Source organism: Falco cherrug, chromosome 11, assembly GCF_023634085.1.
Source record: "Falco cherrug isolate bFalChe1 chromosome 11, bFalChe1.pri, whole genome shotgun sequence".
NCBI classification, from domain to species: domain Eukaryota; kingdom Metazoa; phylum Chordata; class Aves; order Falconiformes; family Falconidae; genus Falco; species Falco cherrug.
Window position 1 is genome coordinate 21529044 of NC_073707.1, and position 17286 is coordinate 21546329.

General features: G+C 46.4%; 1 protein-coding gene across 9 annotated transcripts in view; it reads right to left on the bottom strand.

Moving 5' to 3' along the window:
* LPP (LIM domain containing preferred translocation partner in lipoma) overlaps positions 1-17286 on the bottom strand; it is a 356437-nt gene that overhangs the window by 182221 nt on the left and 156930 nt on the right. For all 9 annotated transcript variants that reach the window (XM_055723235.1, XM_055723233.1, XM_055723237.1 and 6 more), the window contains one exon: positions 8858-8970. In XM_055723235.1, the coding sequence (XP_055579210.1) occupies positions 8858-8970 (113 nt within the window). The remainder of the gene's footprint in view (positions 1-8857; positions 8971-17286) is intronic.

A 17286-nucleotide genomic window follows, 5' to 3' on the forward strand; every position in this document is an offset into this window, starting at 1 on the left:
TACATGTTAGACCTCAGGAAAATCTCTTTTAACTGCATCTCTGTTTAGGACCAACACAGCCACAGAACCCAAACACATTTGCTTCTGCACAGAGCGTGTATTCCTCCTAAATGTCTTCAAGAGGCTCACCTGACCTTAGCACCAAGCAAACGTCACTCCCAGGGGCAGCCCCACCACAGCCCGCGGGAAGCATGGACACCCGAACGTCTGCACAGGCCTCGGCAGCGGCATCTTTCGGGAAGATGCAGAGGGGTATTGCAGGGCAGAAGCAGGGCAGTTTGCAGAGCCAGAGACAGGGGGGCAAGGGGGGAAAGCGACTCAGGAGTGAGTGGAGTAATAGAGCTGAAGAGGAAGGCTCAACCTGGGATGCCACAAGACACAAGGTTGTTTCCATGGCAAGAGAGAGATGCAGAAATGAGAGGATGGAGAGAGAAGGAGCTGTAGCTTGGGACTGTTGAATGAGAGGAGTTTGTACAGCACCTCTGGCAGAGCTGTCACTTGCTGGCTTCAGCCACACTTGGAGTTGCTACAGCTCTCCCAAACATTTCTATTTTACTCCTCACACCACTAAAAATATCAGGTGATGTTTTCCAGATGCTCTTCCTTACCTGCTCCTTGTGTGTTAAAGCCAATCAACATCCTGCATTTTCATCAACAGATCAAAACTGAAAAATACAATTGTGGGGAATGGTCCTGCAAGGATGGAGTTTAATGGCAGCAGACACTTAAAATCATGCCTGTCCTCTTGTTCTGGAACAAATTCCTCCAGGACTGGCTACAACAACATTTCACATTGGTATTTCTACCACCTTTTAGCTTGCACAGTCACTGTGTCACACTCTCTTTGCAGAGGCAACACTTTCTGACAACAAAACCACCCGTCATGGCAGCTGAAGCTGTTTTTCCCCAGTGATAGAAACTAAAAAAACAGAGACAGGAACCTGCGTTTGAGCCACTTCCATTCTTGGAAATAAGATACTCTCACAGCTTCTCCATATCCACCTCTGAATACTTTCAGCAAAATTTGCATCAAAAATAGGATGAAGTTTGCCCTACTCTTTGAACTACTCCAGGGCTGCAAAACTGAACTTAGACAGACAGTGGATCCTCCAGTCAGTACAGCTGTATTTCCTTTCATCTTGTTTGACCAAAGCTCATTTCTGTATTGTGCAGCATCATAGTACTTAAAGCACCAAAACCAAGGTGGCAATCTGACTGTCTGCTCTGTCACGTTCCAGCCTACCACCACGCCCAAGCTGCATGGAAAGGCTCTGACTTTCTAAACCGCATCTTCCAATCCCAGACAGCTTCATAGAAAAGGCAAAATAATTTGTCTGCTGCAATTTTTAGAATTCCTTCTTGCTATTGACAGTTTGTCTGAGTCTTGTCGCTGCATTACAGTTCCCTAATGCAATGCACCTACCCAGGATTTGACACAGGAGCAACTGATCTTGCAAGACATCATTTCTAGGACCTGCTAATCCAACAGAAGACTTGAACAGCACTCAGAAATGAGAAGAATGGAAATTTCTTCAATACCGATCATGTTATCTCACTCTCTTCCACCACTCAGCTCATCTGCTTTGATGGGAGAATTCCCACATCTTCATTATCTTTTTATTTTCCCTCTGCTTAAATAATTCTACCTTGGATATAATGATGTTATTGCTTCTTTTTTGTCTGTCACAAGCTGATACTAGCTCTGACAGAATAAAATCGCTTGCTTTTTCTGCATGCTCTTCATGCCTCCCCTATTACTTTCCACATTCATGTCTCTATTATCCACGGGTGGATAATCCAGGTTACATATTAACCTCTCTGCAGGTGCAGTGAACCCAACTCCAGCGCCGGCACTGTGACAGTGTCCCACAAAGACATACCCACAAGAGCCAGGAGATGCCCACCAGGGCTTGTAACCTTGGGCACAGCTCTGGGGAACGACAGCCCGCTGTTTGGACCCAAGCTGGCACATGTGTATAACACTGCCCTGTGTCTCACCCTGCGATGGTTTTAGCTTGATGATCTCTGACCATCACAATCAGCAACATTTCTGACCTTTCTGTTTCCTCTCACAACTTTTTGGATGGTCTCATACTCTTATTTACATATGATGTGTATTAGGCTTTTACTTTCTTCTCCTCCCTCACCTCATCACCCGCTGTACGGCAGATTATCAAAAGCTGTTCTGTTCCATCTCCGAAGGCATCTCCCAGCCTCAGTCACATCCCTCCTCCCAAAGAAGGCATGAGTGTGCACCAGTGCAGGTCCCGGCGCATCCTGTGTGCGCTGTGTTACTATATTAAACAATAACATAACAAATACATTAAATAGCACAGTAATAAGCGTGATGAAAATAATGAGCACAGTTAACTGTTTGGATCCTTGCTTCTTTTGTAGTCCTTGCCGAGAGGTTTAGCTATTAAAGGCTGTATTGCATTATAACACTGCCAAGATATTAATAGCCAGGCAGAGAGATGAATGGCAGGCTTACGCTGTACAATTAAAACTTCTCCAGTTTACCCTTTCAGTAAAATCTGTGGTTTATAATAAGCATCTTTGTCTATTCTGAAGAGAGTAAGGATTGGAAAGTTACATAGATGGGAACAGAGGTTCATTAAAGATTTAAAATAGAATGTGGTTTGGCATTGTAAAACAAACATGCGTGTAAGATGGGTTGCATCAAGAGCTGCCTGAAAGAAGTGCTCAGTGTTCCTTTTCTCTTGTCATCCTGGATCTATTGGTCATGCTACCCGCAGAAAGGGATAAAAAAGCAGCAGGGATAAAACGTGCAATCCTTGTTCCCCAATAATGTGGCGGTCTGCTCTATATCCCCACGCATTACGCATTTCTCATACACAAATATAGTGTATATTTATAAGCGTATGAGGAAAACAAGCATTATCTATCATGCATCCAGATATTCATCAACATATACAGACTTTGTATTACTGATTTTTCTCACTTTAGTGCCTAGAAACCTCTATTATAAAGCAAACATATATTGATCTGTAGAGACCCAGTGAGCGTTTCAACATGCAGAAAGCATACATGTTATTTGTTCACGACTAATTCAGAGCATTCCTGTTTCTCAAACACACACGGAAGGCAGAAGAAGGGAGACAGATCAAAAGCATTCCTGCAAAGCCAAGGTTTGAGTAAGAGGTTTAACATTACCAGGTAATTTATTTATACTGTTGGACACGGCTTCAACTTAGGTAAAAGGCAGTTGCTTATTGCATGGATTTTAATAAATCAGGTTATGAGTCCCAGAAATCTGCAAAAGCTGGATCTTGAGTGGCAAGCAATACACACAGACTATGGCTTTATTTACAGAGTCACCGGGAGCTACTGCTGCTTGCCCAGAGCCAGGCGACCCTGCCGGCAGCTAGAGCTCTGCTGCCTTACTGATGTTCCTCGCCAGCGAGCACCTGCACCCAGGCCAATAATCCCGATGATTAACAAAATCTAGCACTAGAGGGAGGCTGAACACACGTTCTGCTCTCTTTGGCCTTTTCGGCTTCTCCAAACATTAAAAGGCAGGCAATTTAAAGCAAGCCCGGCACCCAGGCAGAGCCCAGCCACCACGCTGCTGAGCAGGAGATGTGTTATTTAAGGCAGCACCCCCTGAAGGCAAAAATCACACTCTTCCCTCCCCAACTATTTGTCAACATGTGCACCCAAAATTAAAAAAAGAAAGAAAGAAAGAAAAAAAAAAAATGTCCTCCATGCCGGCTGTCTCCTTAACCAGTGAGTCAGAGCCCACAAAGAGGCACCGCCACAGCGGCGAACTGGGAGGGAGTCAGACAGCGAAATGCCAGGCAGCCTCCTCCGTAACGCGGGTGAGACGCACTGCTCACATCTATCAACACGTTCCCACTTTCTCCTGGGCGTGAGCACTAGGTAGAAGCGAGCCGGGTCTCCTCTGAACAGCCTTGCAAAGGAAGGCACATACGCCTATCAGCATCTCTCCTTCCAAAATTCCTTGGCAAGAGGAACTTGAGCCCTTCAGCTCATTTTCTGCGTATCGCAAGTAGGTCTGAACAGGGGAATAGTTCCCTGCCCACACAGCTGCAGCACTGTAGCCCCTCCATTCATAGATGCTTATAACAATGTTTTATATTGCACCTCATGCAAGTGTTCTAAGTCTAATTGTTTCCTCACTCTAACCCCTGTCCTAAACCACTTCCGCACATCCTCTTTGGTATATTCCAAATTCTTTAATTATTTCTGTTTTCAGCCGCTGATGGTGTTCACTCATTAATCTGCAGTTTTTACAGTAATGAGGTGGTGCGATGTAGCAGACAGAATTGCTCTGGGATGCAGGAGATCTAGGTCCTATTTTTAGACGGCTGCAGGTCAGGCTGGTGACCTAGGCAAAGCATTTTCCCTGCTTCAGCTTCCTTATCAGGGAGAGACTGGTATTTCTTTTGTAAAGTGTTTTGTGGCCGGTCAATAAAACCCACACTGATAACAGCCAGGGGTTGCTGGGAAAGAGGTGATCTCCCAACCGAACACAGTCCTCTCCTTTCCATGTTGCAGTAGCACAGAATCATAGAATCATTTAGGTTGGAAAAGGCCTTTGAGATCATCAAGTCCAACCATTAACCCAAGACCGCCAAGTCCATCGCTAAACCATGTCATTAGGCAACGCATCTATGCATTTTTAAAATACTTCCAGGGATGGTGATTCCACCACACCCCTGGACAGCCTGTTCCAATGCTTGACTACCATTTCAGTGAAGAAATTTTTCCTAATATCCAATCCAAACCTCCCCCGGCGTGACTTCAGGCCGTTTGCTCTTGTTATCTGGGAGAAGAGACCAACAACCCCCACTTGCCTACAGCCTCCCTTCAAGTGGCTGTAGAGAGCAGTAAGGTCCCCCCCAGAGCCTCCTCTTCTCCAAGCTAAAGAACCCCAGTTCGCTCAGTATTGAGGGTCCCAAATGAAAATCAGACCCACACTGCAGATGCAGCACCTGCAGGTAATCCGTATTTCTTTTGGCAATCCATAAATGCATGTCTTTCCAAGGTGGCCCTCGGCGGGTCTGCAGCTGAGGGTCACATCTGCTCTGAGCCTCTGAGGTCCTGCCCCGGCACGGAACACCGGGCTCTGAGCCTCCGCCATGAGGAGAACTGCTCATTTCAAAGACAGCGGAGATGTGGAGCTCCCGTGACGCGGCTTACCGAGCTGCCCCACAGCACGCGTGGCTCCAGGGCCAGCCCTCCCGGGGACGGGATGCAGGGCAGGGACAGGCTTTTCACGACGCTGTGCACAGTCCTCATCCCTGAGCAACCCCGCCTGGTGAGGGGGACACTGCTGGTGCCATGAGCGAGGGTCCCCCTCTGCGGGCAAACGGTACCCAGGAGGGTGCTGATGAGAATTCTTCACTTTTGCTTCCCCTGGCCTGGGCAGAATGCCTCTTTTGAAACTAGAGGGCAAAAAAAAACCCCAACCTAATAAAAATGTGCCTGCCTCCCTCCCAGATCTATCTATTTCCCTTTGACAAACAGTGATTTCATTTTTCTTCCCGTCCAGGATTTTTTTTTTTTTCTCTTTTAAACTGAGCCCAAGCCAACGTGGCAAAAAGCTCTTTGCTCATGTCCGTATTTGTCAGACGCCATCGCCGCGCCCTCGCCACCATTCTGGGAACAAGCCCTCGCCTTTGCCGGCTGACTGCAGCCAAAGGGGAACTTCCCAACACAGCTCTCCCCCAGCCCCAATGCTCTCTTTTTTTAAAAAAAATAAACATTTCCTTTTTTATTTTTCCTTTAAAAGCATTACAGTTCATAAGAAAAAAGTTCAAATTTCCTTCCCTTTTCCTCCCCAGCCCTGCTGCGAATACAAATATGACAGATCTAGATGGGAAAACAGAAATTACAAGAAAACACCCGATCTGTTGTAAAGGTATTTCATGACCTCCTCTGATTTCCAAGATACTGAAGTAGCCTTTTGGACCTGATCCTAAGTGGCCAGCTCCACTGTCCAAACAGAGATCCAGAGATAAACCAGCCCTACAAAAATTGGGCATTATTATTTTAAATGCTGTAATAATCTGTGCAGCTTTTAGCCACCTGCTAACAGTAACGCATGAAATGATAATAAACTAAACATATATTCTGCAGCCTTCGTCAACTTAACACCTAGTATAACAAGCTTTACCTGGAGCCACAGCACACACGTTTCACAAGCTGTCATCAGCACTCTGCCATCCAGAGAGAAATTACTGTTGTAAAGGGGCTGATTTGCTGGAGCAGATAAATTTCAAATTCTGGAATAATCTGGAGGGCTCACGTCAGGTCTGCGAGGGCCAAACCAACCCCAGGTAGCAGCCTCAGATCTGGTCCACACTCTGGAATGGGTCATCTGCCTCAGCACTTTAATTTAGCAATGGGGAAACTGAGGCATGGAAATGAAGTGGCCTGGCAGCAGAGAGCAGAATCAGGCTTGGCTGTTACTGGAGCCCAATCCAACACAAGCTCATGAGCTCCCAGCCTTCAGGCAACCATGTCCTGAGGGCTAAGAAAGGATTCACAGCAGAAGGAACACAGCCACCACTGGTTTTGCTCCTTCAGCATCGCAACCTCCGTCTGGAGTTGTGGAAATGATTGTGTTCAGTGCACAAAGGCACTGAGCAGCTTGCTTTATTGCCACCTGCCCTTTTCCCTCATCTCTCGGGCTTTACATCCTGCTTCAGCCTGGCTTTTGCTGCTGCTGCAAGATAAGGAGCTGATCTTGCAACATAAGACCCCGCCAGCTCCTGACTTAGCCCTGTCTTTTGTCTCCTTCCGATCTCCTTCAGAGGATGGAAGGGAAAAGAAAGGGAAGGAAGGTGACAAGAGAGCACAGATTAAAGGCAGGGACCCGTTTGCTGCACAGAGCACATCTAGGGGTGGTGACAGGCAGCAGTGCTGGGGTACAACTGGTAGGCTCCCCATCCTCCAAACGGGATGCTGTGCGAAGGGATCTCACTCTAACCAAGGTCCTGCCAAAAGCCAATGCTGTAAACACGGCTCCAGCCCCAGCTTCCCCAAGCCAGTGAGAAAGGGTGTGACAAACAGCAATTTCATGAGCTCCATGGGGAAGAGCCAGCCTGCTGGGTGGTTCTACCATGGGGCACATCCCAGTGACAGCCCCCAGCAGCCCAGGCACGTCTTTGGACCCAGGGCAGGAGGGAGGCGTGAGGAGCTGAAGACACGAGCCCCTTCCAATAAACATGATGAGGTCCCTCCTTGGGCGACCTGGCAAGGGGGAAGCCTGACCCCTGACCCCGGAGAAGCACGTGAGGTGCCAGGACCCCTTCCCACTGCCCAGGCTCCTGCGCAGGCAGCCGTGTCCTTGCCAGGAGCCTGCTGCTCCGCTGCTTCCCAGGGCAGTCTGGAAGCTCCCTGCTCCCACGGGGTCCACTCTTCTTGGAGAGATAAAAAGACAGAACAACACTTGCTGGGGAATTACTTCATTCCCCCAAGGCTGGGAAAAGCCATGCTCCACACTTGGCTAATATCCCTGACGGCTGCAGACTTTCCTGGCAAGGGAAAACGCAATCCTCATTAACCCCTTCCCTCTTGAAGGCTGCTCATAACGCTGAACCCCTTGTGGGAACACGCGGAGACTGTGATAGCATCCGAACATCTCGCCACAGGCAAGAGATCACAGGAAGCCCTCGAGGGAGGAAAATGTTTTCTTTCTACAGAGGCACAAAGTAGATGAATTGACTCTAGAGTTTGTGGCGGGGTCAGGAACTAAGTCAGGTCTCTTGAATCCTGTTTCACGTCTGCCTGCTAGTTTATTCTCAGGTTCAAATCCATCGAGGGGCACAGGACTGCCACAGCCTTCCAGGGTCATCAAGGGCAGCCCCATGGCTGTGGATATGTGGCTACACAACTCTCACCAGCCTCAAGCCTAGATCACACTCGCTTTGCTCTCACTACTCCTCCTGAAAGGCTCTTCCAGACCTTTGCAGTCTCAGTGTTTAAAAACTTCCTAAACACCAGCACGAATGCACTTCTGGCAAGCTCAGCCTCTCCTGTTCCTGCACCAACATTCCCCCAGAGCTGAAACAGTTGTTCTTCTCTGGTGCTTATCCTCCGAAGGTATTTCAGATTTGCAACCATACTCTCTTCTCAGCCTTCCTTCTGCTCAGCTAACAAGCCGAACTCTTCCGGTCTCCACTAGCAAGATCAGCTCCTCATCCTTTGATCACCTTGACAGCCTGTCCCTGCAGTCTGAATACATCTCTCCTGAACATGCCTAAGTACCCGGCACTCCAGGCGAGCTGGCGATGTCTGCACAAAGGTGTTCATACCTTTCAAAGGTATTCAAAGTACGTCCCTGTCCACACAGGACATGCCGTCATCACCTGATGCATCTTAGAGGTTGCCTTTTCATCCAGATGGCAAATCTTGCAGATACAAACCAGCAAAAAGGGGGTGAAAAGGGTCTCAGTGACATCACGGGAGCCTGGGCCAGGGCTTATTTGTTTCACTTAATTTAGGCATCTAAACAAAGCCCTTTTAGGATCAGATTACTGCCCTAAGTCTCTCCACAGTCCATGGAAGGAGATGGCCCTTCCAGAAAACAATTCATTCTGGGAAGGTTTCACTCCCATCCGCCATCACAAGGACAGAAGGCAATTAGTCTTCTAATTCAAGCCGGATGGGAAAAATCCTTTAATAGCCCAGCAAGTTTTGAATGGAAATATTCCCCACTTGGGAAACACAGCTTGCTAAAGCTGAATTGGTTGCTCCTGACACATGATCTCTAACCACAGCACTTTGCCACCTTGTTTTATTATCATCCATTCATTTCCACGATTTTTTGATCAGTTCTGCACAAACAATAAAATCCTTGTCTTCTTACCTGCACGTTGAAAGTAACATCATCCAGAGGGGGTGGAGGGGGAAAGGCACCTTGTGATGATGTGATATTCCCGAGGTCATCCACAGGAGGTGGGGGTGGAGGAAGGAAGTCCCCTAGGAGAGAGAATGGGAGAACTTAAGACTAACCAGCATTTCCCCACATCATGACACAGATGATCAGAATGAACCCTGCAATACTCAGAACCCTGCCATCGGTTTTGTAGCACAGGAAGTCACACATCATTTATCCATCAAACGCTTAGCTGAAGCCCTCACTGCTTCAGGAGATGGCTGCGACAGCTCAGTAACGTTGGCAAATCACTTGGAGGTGCTCAGACCCTGCAGCAGAAGCTGACTTGCAACCAAGTCTGAAGCCAGCAACAACCAGCTCCACAGATCAAAGTTTGGGTCTCAAACCTGCTGCAGACAACTACAAAACTTGCAATGAACACCCCTCATTCAGCCTTGCAATGGATCTCATGCAATGCAACCCCCTTTTGTGCTAAATTATGTCAGCACTTCTTGATCACTATAAATTCAGCATCGGATCCTGTCTAAAAGCAGGAATTCCCTGTTGCAGAGGACACACAGAGGGCTGGAGCCCAAAATCTAGACCAGCCCATCTCCTGCATCCCTACTGCTGGCAGGCAGCCACGCTCTTCACATCTCCTCTTCCTACAGGGACTTAATAACTTCACATAAAGGACCACTGGGAAGATCACAGTATCTTCTCAGTGACAACAGCCACATGATGGGCCAGCTGCAAGCTCAGAAGCATCCACCCTTTTAACTCTGACGAAGCTTTTTACATGGGACTGATGTACACGACATCTACACTTTATTTTGCTCATTTAAAACTTCCAAAAGTGCTGATGTGAAGACAAAACAACATACTGGCTGTGAAGCCATCCAGCTTTGTGTAGAGATGGGAGACCTCTCCTTGAGAACTTCATGGGAGGTGGGAGCACAAAGGAGAAAACAAGGACAGAGCAGCACAGGCTGCAGGCAGCAGGACACCAGGCTCTGAAAGCACCTCCTAGGGATGGAAAAACGGGCATGTGCCATTAGCACTGGATTCGGCTCCCAGAGAGGCAGCTGGCTGTAATTTGGATCACTTCGGTATATTTTTATTTCTTCTCATAAAGCTTGATGCTGCAAATAAAGCTGTTTGCTGTTGGCTCTCTCGTGTGCAGTATCTGGGATGGAAGTTCAAGATGAATAGCAGTGTGATATTTCATGTATATAGGCACTGTTGCTTTTGGAGGGTTTTAACCCTTTTGGTACAAAACATGGGCTCCCTCCTCGAACTTCCGTATCTCCATGCAGTGCCGTGCCACCGCCCAACTACAGGCCCTCAGCACTATCCTCAAACACCAAGGAACAGGCTCCAAGCCGCTCGGAGAGGTGCTGAGCCGAATGCCGGTGACCTGCAGTCCTCCGGGCCACCCATGCCCAGGGGCAAAGCCCCGGGCTCAGCCCGCCGCAGGCATGGGCACCAGCTGGGCACCACTACTGACATGGCACCTTCACGCTGCTTGCTGAGGGAAGCAGATGGGTCTGCAGCCCTAGAAAGCTTTGCTGTTCGATTTCAAATCACTCTTTGAAAGGCACAAACTCCCCCTAGGGCTTTTAGGGATCCTATTTCCCAGGAAAGACATTTCTTCCCATTTTCCCCAAAGTGTGCATGGATAGGACTCAAAAAACCCCTCTGAATCCCCAAAAAAGTATCATCCTAAATACAGATGCATGAAGACAGTTCAAAAACAACACACTGAAAACTAATTTAAGACAACCGTGTTGCTCCAATACATATAATTCCATAAAACCTACTGGCTCACGATATTATAGAATTTAAGATAGATTAAAAAAAAAAAATTATGTCCAATAACATCTGCAGTATCCTCCTCTTTGCCCTATAATTAATCCAATCTTCTATTTCAAATCATATGAAATACAATACAGAGTAAAAAGAAAAGAAGCAATATTCTGAAACTAATATCTTGGTGGTTAGTTCTAAAAAATGCTGGGATGTTTGAGTGCTAAGTAAACTTTTCTCCTTTGCTCTGAAAATGACCTTCCAACCAACCAACGTGATTTTGCAAACAAATTCAACTCCAGCGCACACATAACTTCCCAAAGAATACACTTCAGATGAAGTTTCTCCAGTTAGTCCCTGCTCCAATGCCAAAACCTCATCTCCCTGCACAGCACATTAGTCAGACACTCGTGTTTTATTGCAACCTGTCAAAACACCTAAGCAAAATCAAGGCAGAGAATGTGTTAAAGGGGATGAGACAGGGAAAGGGGCAGGGTTTGTGCATAAAGAGAAAGGAAAAATAACAATTGCCATAACAGAAGGGGGAAACAACGACTGCTAGAACAAACACTAAACAAATACCATTTTGCCCCTTTGGAAGATCCATTCCTCCCGAAAGAAAAAAACATTGGCAAGATTTTTCAGAAAAGGAGCAAAGGACAGAAACAGAGAAGAGCCCTTTTCTGGAGACTGGAAGAAAATACTTTTCTTTGCAGTAGGAGACAGCTGGCTCTAGTGCATCCCAGCCCAGCTCTGCTGACCGTCCTCTGTGTCAGATCAGCTCCTGGCTCCACTCTCCCCACAAATGGGAAGCTTTTTAGACTGGGAAGCAGAGAGCAGATGCCTGATGAACTGGGAGGACCTTGCAGATGTTTGGCCTTTTCCTGGTCCTCTGTGAACAGATGGACTTTTCTCCTTCACAGCTTTAGTTATTTATTCTGCCACTGCACTTCCCTCGTTCCCACACATAGCCATAGGACCCGATGCTGTTCCCACTGCACTCGCGGGAGAGTATTCCCTCGGATGCAGGAGGGAAAGCTGTTACTGTATTATTATTTTTGGCATTGTTGGAAGTCTCCCTCCGGCAGAGAGGGAAGCATGCAAAGACTGTAACATCTGTGTCCTGAGCAGCATACGGCTTTAGATGACACGTGGAAGAAACAGGTCTACATTTGAGGGAGTAAAGGAGGAAGAAAAGCTGAAAGCAAGCTTACACTCTCTTTACGCAGGATCTCCCTACAATGCACCTCAGGGACCTTCCCTCACCCCTGAAGCTTTCCAAGCTGGACAGATTTCAATTGCTTAGAGCTGGGCAAGCTGTGGGAGGAGGCAGGGAAGTCCATGTGCAGGCAGAGCACATAACTGCCACCCACTGCTGATCACCTCCAGTCCCAGCCAGCTACGTGGGGGGCTGTCTGGGGAAGGGACCGTCCCCTGGTCCGCATGGATGCACCAGCAGCTGCGGAATAAACGGGGCTCTGAGGCTACCAGAGTTAACCACGGGCTGGTGGAAGACACATCCCACCCTTAGTGCTCACCCCCTCCTGACTGCCCCTCCGTGAATAAGGGATAAGATGGGCTTGTTAGTATTGATTGCTGCTCAGCACCGAGACTGGCATTTTGGTTGACATTCACCTGGAATCAGCCTGAACACTTGGAATTACTTCAGTTATCAGAGGGACTGCACAGAGCTCTGTCAACAGAGAGACATCAAGGCCCCTCCAGAAGGCAATTTATACTTCAAGGCAGGTGAAATCACCTTCTGATGGCAAGTACCCCACGGAGACAGCCTGGGGCAGGCGTGTCTGCAGGCAGGGAACAGCACCCTGCCCCTCCTCACACCACGGCACAGCTGCCTACAGCTCTTGCAACTAGAAATCTCTATCCATTACCATACATTTAGAGGAGAAAATAAACAATCCTCATTGCACCAGCTACTTGTTTCTTCTAATTACAGCTGTGAAGACCGTGAGTCAACCTATGAAGGGGCTGCGCAGTGCGACACATGTGCCAGCTTGGTTATTTCAGATACGGCGGCGCAATGTGCCGTGAAACCACAGCTCTGAGCTCTTCTCTCGTACCCATGCCTGCTCCTGCACCACAGCATCACCCGGTGCCACCATGAGAAATTATACCATCAGCCCTGGTAATGCTTTCCACCATATTTTACATACAAGTAAATAGAAAGAAGTTAAGCCAGTCCATCATGGCTACATTGGGAAACTGAAGCAGAGCCACAAGCAGAAGGGATACCTCCCAAGCTCCAGCCCTGGCTTCTGATCCTGATCAAATCTGTGCCATGCAGATGCATCTGCAAGGTTTTACCCCTCTCCTCCCCACCCTCTTGTACTTTCCAAGATTTAGGCATATCATTATTACACTTTTCAAACGTACAAATAAAAAACTGTTCAAAGCCTTAACAGACATCTACATCAGCACGAGCCTGTCAGGCTGAATAAGAGCTCGTAAGATTTTTGCCTGATGCCTTCTGGGTACATATACAAGCTCAGGAAAACATTCTGCCTTATGCAGCAAGCACCTTTCTCGCAGTCTAACCTTTAAATTTTTAAGTGCACTTCAGTTTTTTGCAGGATCAGGGTCATGTCTCAAGCCTTTGTTTTCAGGGAGATAGATCTGCCAGTCAACAAATGAATTGTACGGCAGAGTAACTACATCCCCCCTTGACTGACACAGTCGTTTAGACATGAAGATTTGCAGCTTTGAAACTTCGAGACACGAAGATGATCTCATACATTCAGTAAGAAGAGACGGTTTGGGGGGAAAAACCCTCAGAAACACAAAAAAGCAAAACATCGTATTTTTCCCTGAAACAATAACTTAATGAAATCTATCAACCAACAAAACAGGGCTCACACTGGTTGTCCCAGATCTCTGGCTGACATCTGAAGACTATATGCCCAGATGTTTCTCATATTTCTCTTTTCAAACAAAAATAACCCTTTCTCATTGTCATCTTGATAATTTCTGCCTCTGAAGCTGGTTCAGAATCAGTTTGAATCACCTGAAAAACACAAGCTCTCCCCGACCAGACTAAGGACAGCGATGGAGCAAACCCCCACTGCTGTGTTTCCATTCTGATCCAAATGGACACCATTCGGCAAAGTACTGAGCAGATACAGGCATCTCCCACTGCCCCACTCAAGTATTCACCTTCTAAGGCAGAATGCCAAAGTTTGCAATTTAAAGGCAATCTACATTGAAACAGCTAAGATTTACACTTAAACCCTTATTTGTTTAGCACCAGGCTAAAATCCTTTTGATCGAGGCTACCATGAAGCTGTATTCCACAATAACCACTGCAAAAACCTGCAGAATATTGCAGTATTACTAAGTGGTCTGGGAAAATTCATACTGCAACAGTGATGCCGTAGGATTTGTACAGAAAACTTCAGCTAGATATGACCTGGTGACTCTTAGCTGTGAACAGCATCTTACTAAGTTTCCCAAAATGAACGTTTTCCTGTAACATCTGTATTTAACACACACCACCGGACAAGGAAAGCACATGATTAAAATCACATGTTGTGTTGGTGCATCCCTGGTCAAAACCCTGTCGTGAGAGGTCACTGACACCACGCAGTGCAGGGGAAACCATCGCATGGTTACACACCAGCTCCACAACCTACCAAAATATACTACATCGGCCTGTGATTCCTAAAATAAAGCAGCTCCACCAACCCAGAGCACTGTTTAAATTACCACTCTCTTACGAATCACTAATCCCACCATTTGAACTACTTTTGCTAATCAGCTACTGTATTAACAAGCAGGAGGGAAGAAAAAAAAAACCACCACACTGGCTAATTTCATCCTCAACATTTAAAAAAGGAATACTGAGTCTGTCAGGTAGTTGCACTGAAAATTTACTTCACCACCTGCTAGCTGAAATATTGCTTTTATGGATTTATATTGTATTAAAAGGTCACTGGCTGTTTAAGTCTTAAACAGTTTTAATCATTCTAAAAGTCTCTTAACAGTAAGAAAAGGAAGCTCAGAACAAACAGCAGCAGGGATTCTAATTAAAAGGGCCAATTCATCTAATTTTATTTGGGGTTAATTATTCAGGATTCACTCTCTGATGTGTAAGGAATAGCAATTAGTAATTTTAGTGATTTGAGGAACATTGGAGGTGTAATCAGTTAAAATGAGTGAGTGTTTACAACACAAGATGTTGAATTAGTTTCTCCCAGCTGGAGAACAGGAACATTAGTCTCCTACAGTTCAGGACTATGAATCGCAGTCCTGCTTAAAATATCCTCTTCAAATTAAAAAAAAAACCCACCACCACACACCAACAATCATCTGATAATTTTGTTTACTACGTGGAAAGTCAATAGGCAATGCATACCATGGCAGCTAATGCATCATCACTTCCTACCTTCATCCCACCACCATCCAGGTACCCAAACCACTGGGATTCATTGGAATTGATTCCCAACATTTTTCCTACCTGTACAGCCTCAGCCAGACTACCACCCTCATGCCACACTGCCTTTTACCACAGCTAGCTGAGATAACGAAAGCAGCAGCCTGTGAAACTTCCAAATGTTAATTAACTTCGGTGGTTAAATATACAGAGGAAAAATGACCGATTAACTTAAAACCTCCAGGTACAATTCCTCCTGCAAACACAAATCCCAAATAGCTCCACTGGAATCACTCTAGATTTCTTCCAGCATTACTACAGTCAGAATAAGGTACTAAAGGTTTCAGGAGCAGCAGATGAGACTCTGATGGGGACAGAGGCAAACCAACAGGGGAAAGTGCCAACGGGGAGGTCCAGCACTAGCTGCTTTGACATTTGGGTCTGAGCTGAGGCAGCAGCTCAAGAGACTTTTTTTTTTTACCACCTCTTACGAGGTAACTGGGTTTTACCACCATTCAGGCATAGCCTAATGGCATAATAGCACCTAAAGGTACTTCAGCGGGACTGGAGCTGGACGCCCTTGCCTTGCCCACAAGTTTGTGATGGCTAAAAGGAGCAGCATGGGCACGCCATGCCAGGCTCACTTCAAGCGGTGCAGCTTTTATTGACCAACTTGATTATAGCACAAACAGAGGCTATCTTTAGTGTCCTGTACACACATCTTTCACTCCAGCTCTGGTCACCAGCGGGGAAAATCCCACCCGCCTCTGGTTCACATCAGAACTCGCTGACCTGCCTCTCAAAACACCCCAAAAACAGTAATTAGCACGAGGGTAGGAAACAAGGGCTCAGTTCCCCAAATTATGCAAAATCTCAGCCGCTTCGCCACAGTGGATGCCCCTTGTTGTGAAAAGAATGCCTTTTTTCTTTTTTTTCTTTTTTTTTTTTTTTTTTTTTTTTTTTTGGTGAGACTATGTTTTTATTTAGGTTGCGTTTGCAGACACCTACCCATGCCATCCTTCCCAGCAAAATGCAACCGATGTTCCTGCAGCCCTTATGGTCATGGGGTAGGGTGGAGACGGGTATACCAGATGCTGGGTTGTTTCCCCCATGCACATGAGCCTAACATCCTACACATCATACATTTACGATATACATCGCTAAGCACAAAGGCATCGATACATGGCTGCATTTCGATTGTTCAGCTTATTTTTCTGTAAGACTGTGGGGCAAAGCATTCCAGCTAATGTCCCACAGCAACCTCTGCAACAGAGATGACATTTTGCTCACCTCAACAACCCATTTTGTAAACACGATGCAAATATGCCAGTTCTGCCCCCACTCAGACCACATTACCCATAACAGTTAACTCCGTAATGCCGATATCTGCTTAGGGGTGAGGTCTGCTAGTATCAGAACTCAGCTCTACAGAAAACAAATCAGTCCTTTACTAAAGCTTAGTGAAGCTGAAGTTAAGCCGATGCAAGAAACAGCCCACGGCACTGTAAAACTTTAATTAAAATATGTGCTGAAATAGAAGCAGAAAAAAGAGCCATAAGACTAATCAAAAGCTCTAGGTACTGTCCTTGTCACAGACTTCTTTTAGGACTTCAGGGAGGTCACCCAGCCTCTGTGCCTGAGTCCATGGGCATGCAAAGCTCTCCTGTGCCTTCTCTCCAGTGTGTAATTGTAGATGTAAGGACAGTTTCCATCTTACTTGGTCTGTGCAGCAATTAGTATGATGAGACCCTGCTTTCAATTGCAGCTGCTCAGGTCTGATAATGGCAACAAAAGTAGTTCCAAATTATTTAAAAAAAAAAATAAAAATGACAGAAAACAGCCTACTGAGATGGAAGGATTTCAACACAAACAACTGGAAATATGCTGGAAATCAGGGCATCTAATGCAGAAGAGCAAGCCCTATTCTTGGGGGGAAACATGGGCTGCATTCCCACACACCATCACTCTCCTCTGTGGAGCGAAAGGTCCATGAAACAACTCAATGAGGGAAAAATCTGCCTCGAAACAAAACTGAAATGGGTTATCTATTCATTAGATTATGGTGTTCAACTCATTTGTTCATTTCTAAGAGCTCCTGACAAGAGATGACATACGCATGAATTTACTAAGAGGGCTGTTGTGACACAGTTGGGGAAAAAAACCCGTTACCTACACCACCGGATTAAGACCTCATTCTTCCTGGCTGTTGTGTGGCACAATCAAAAGG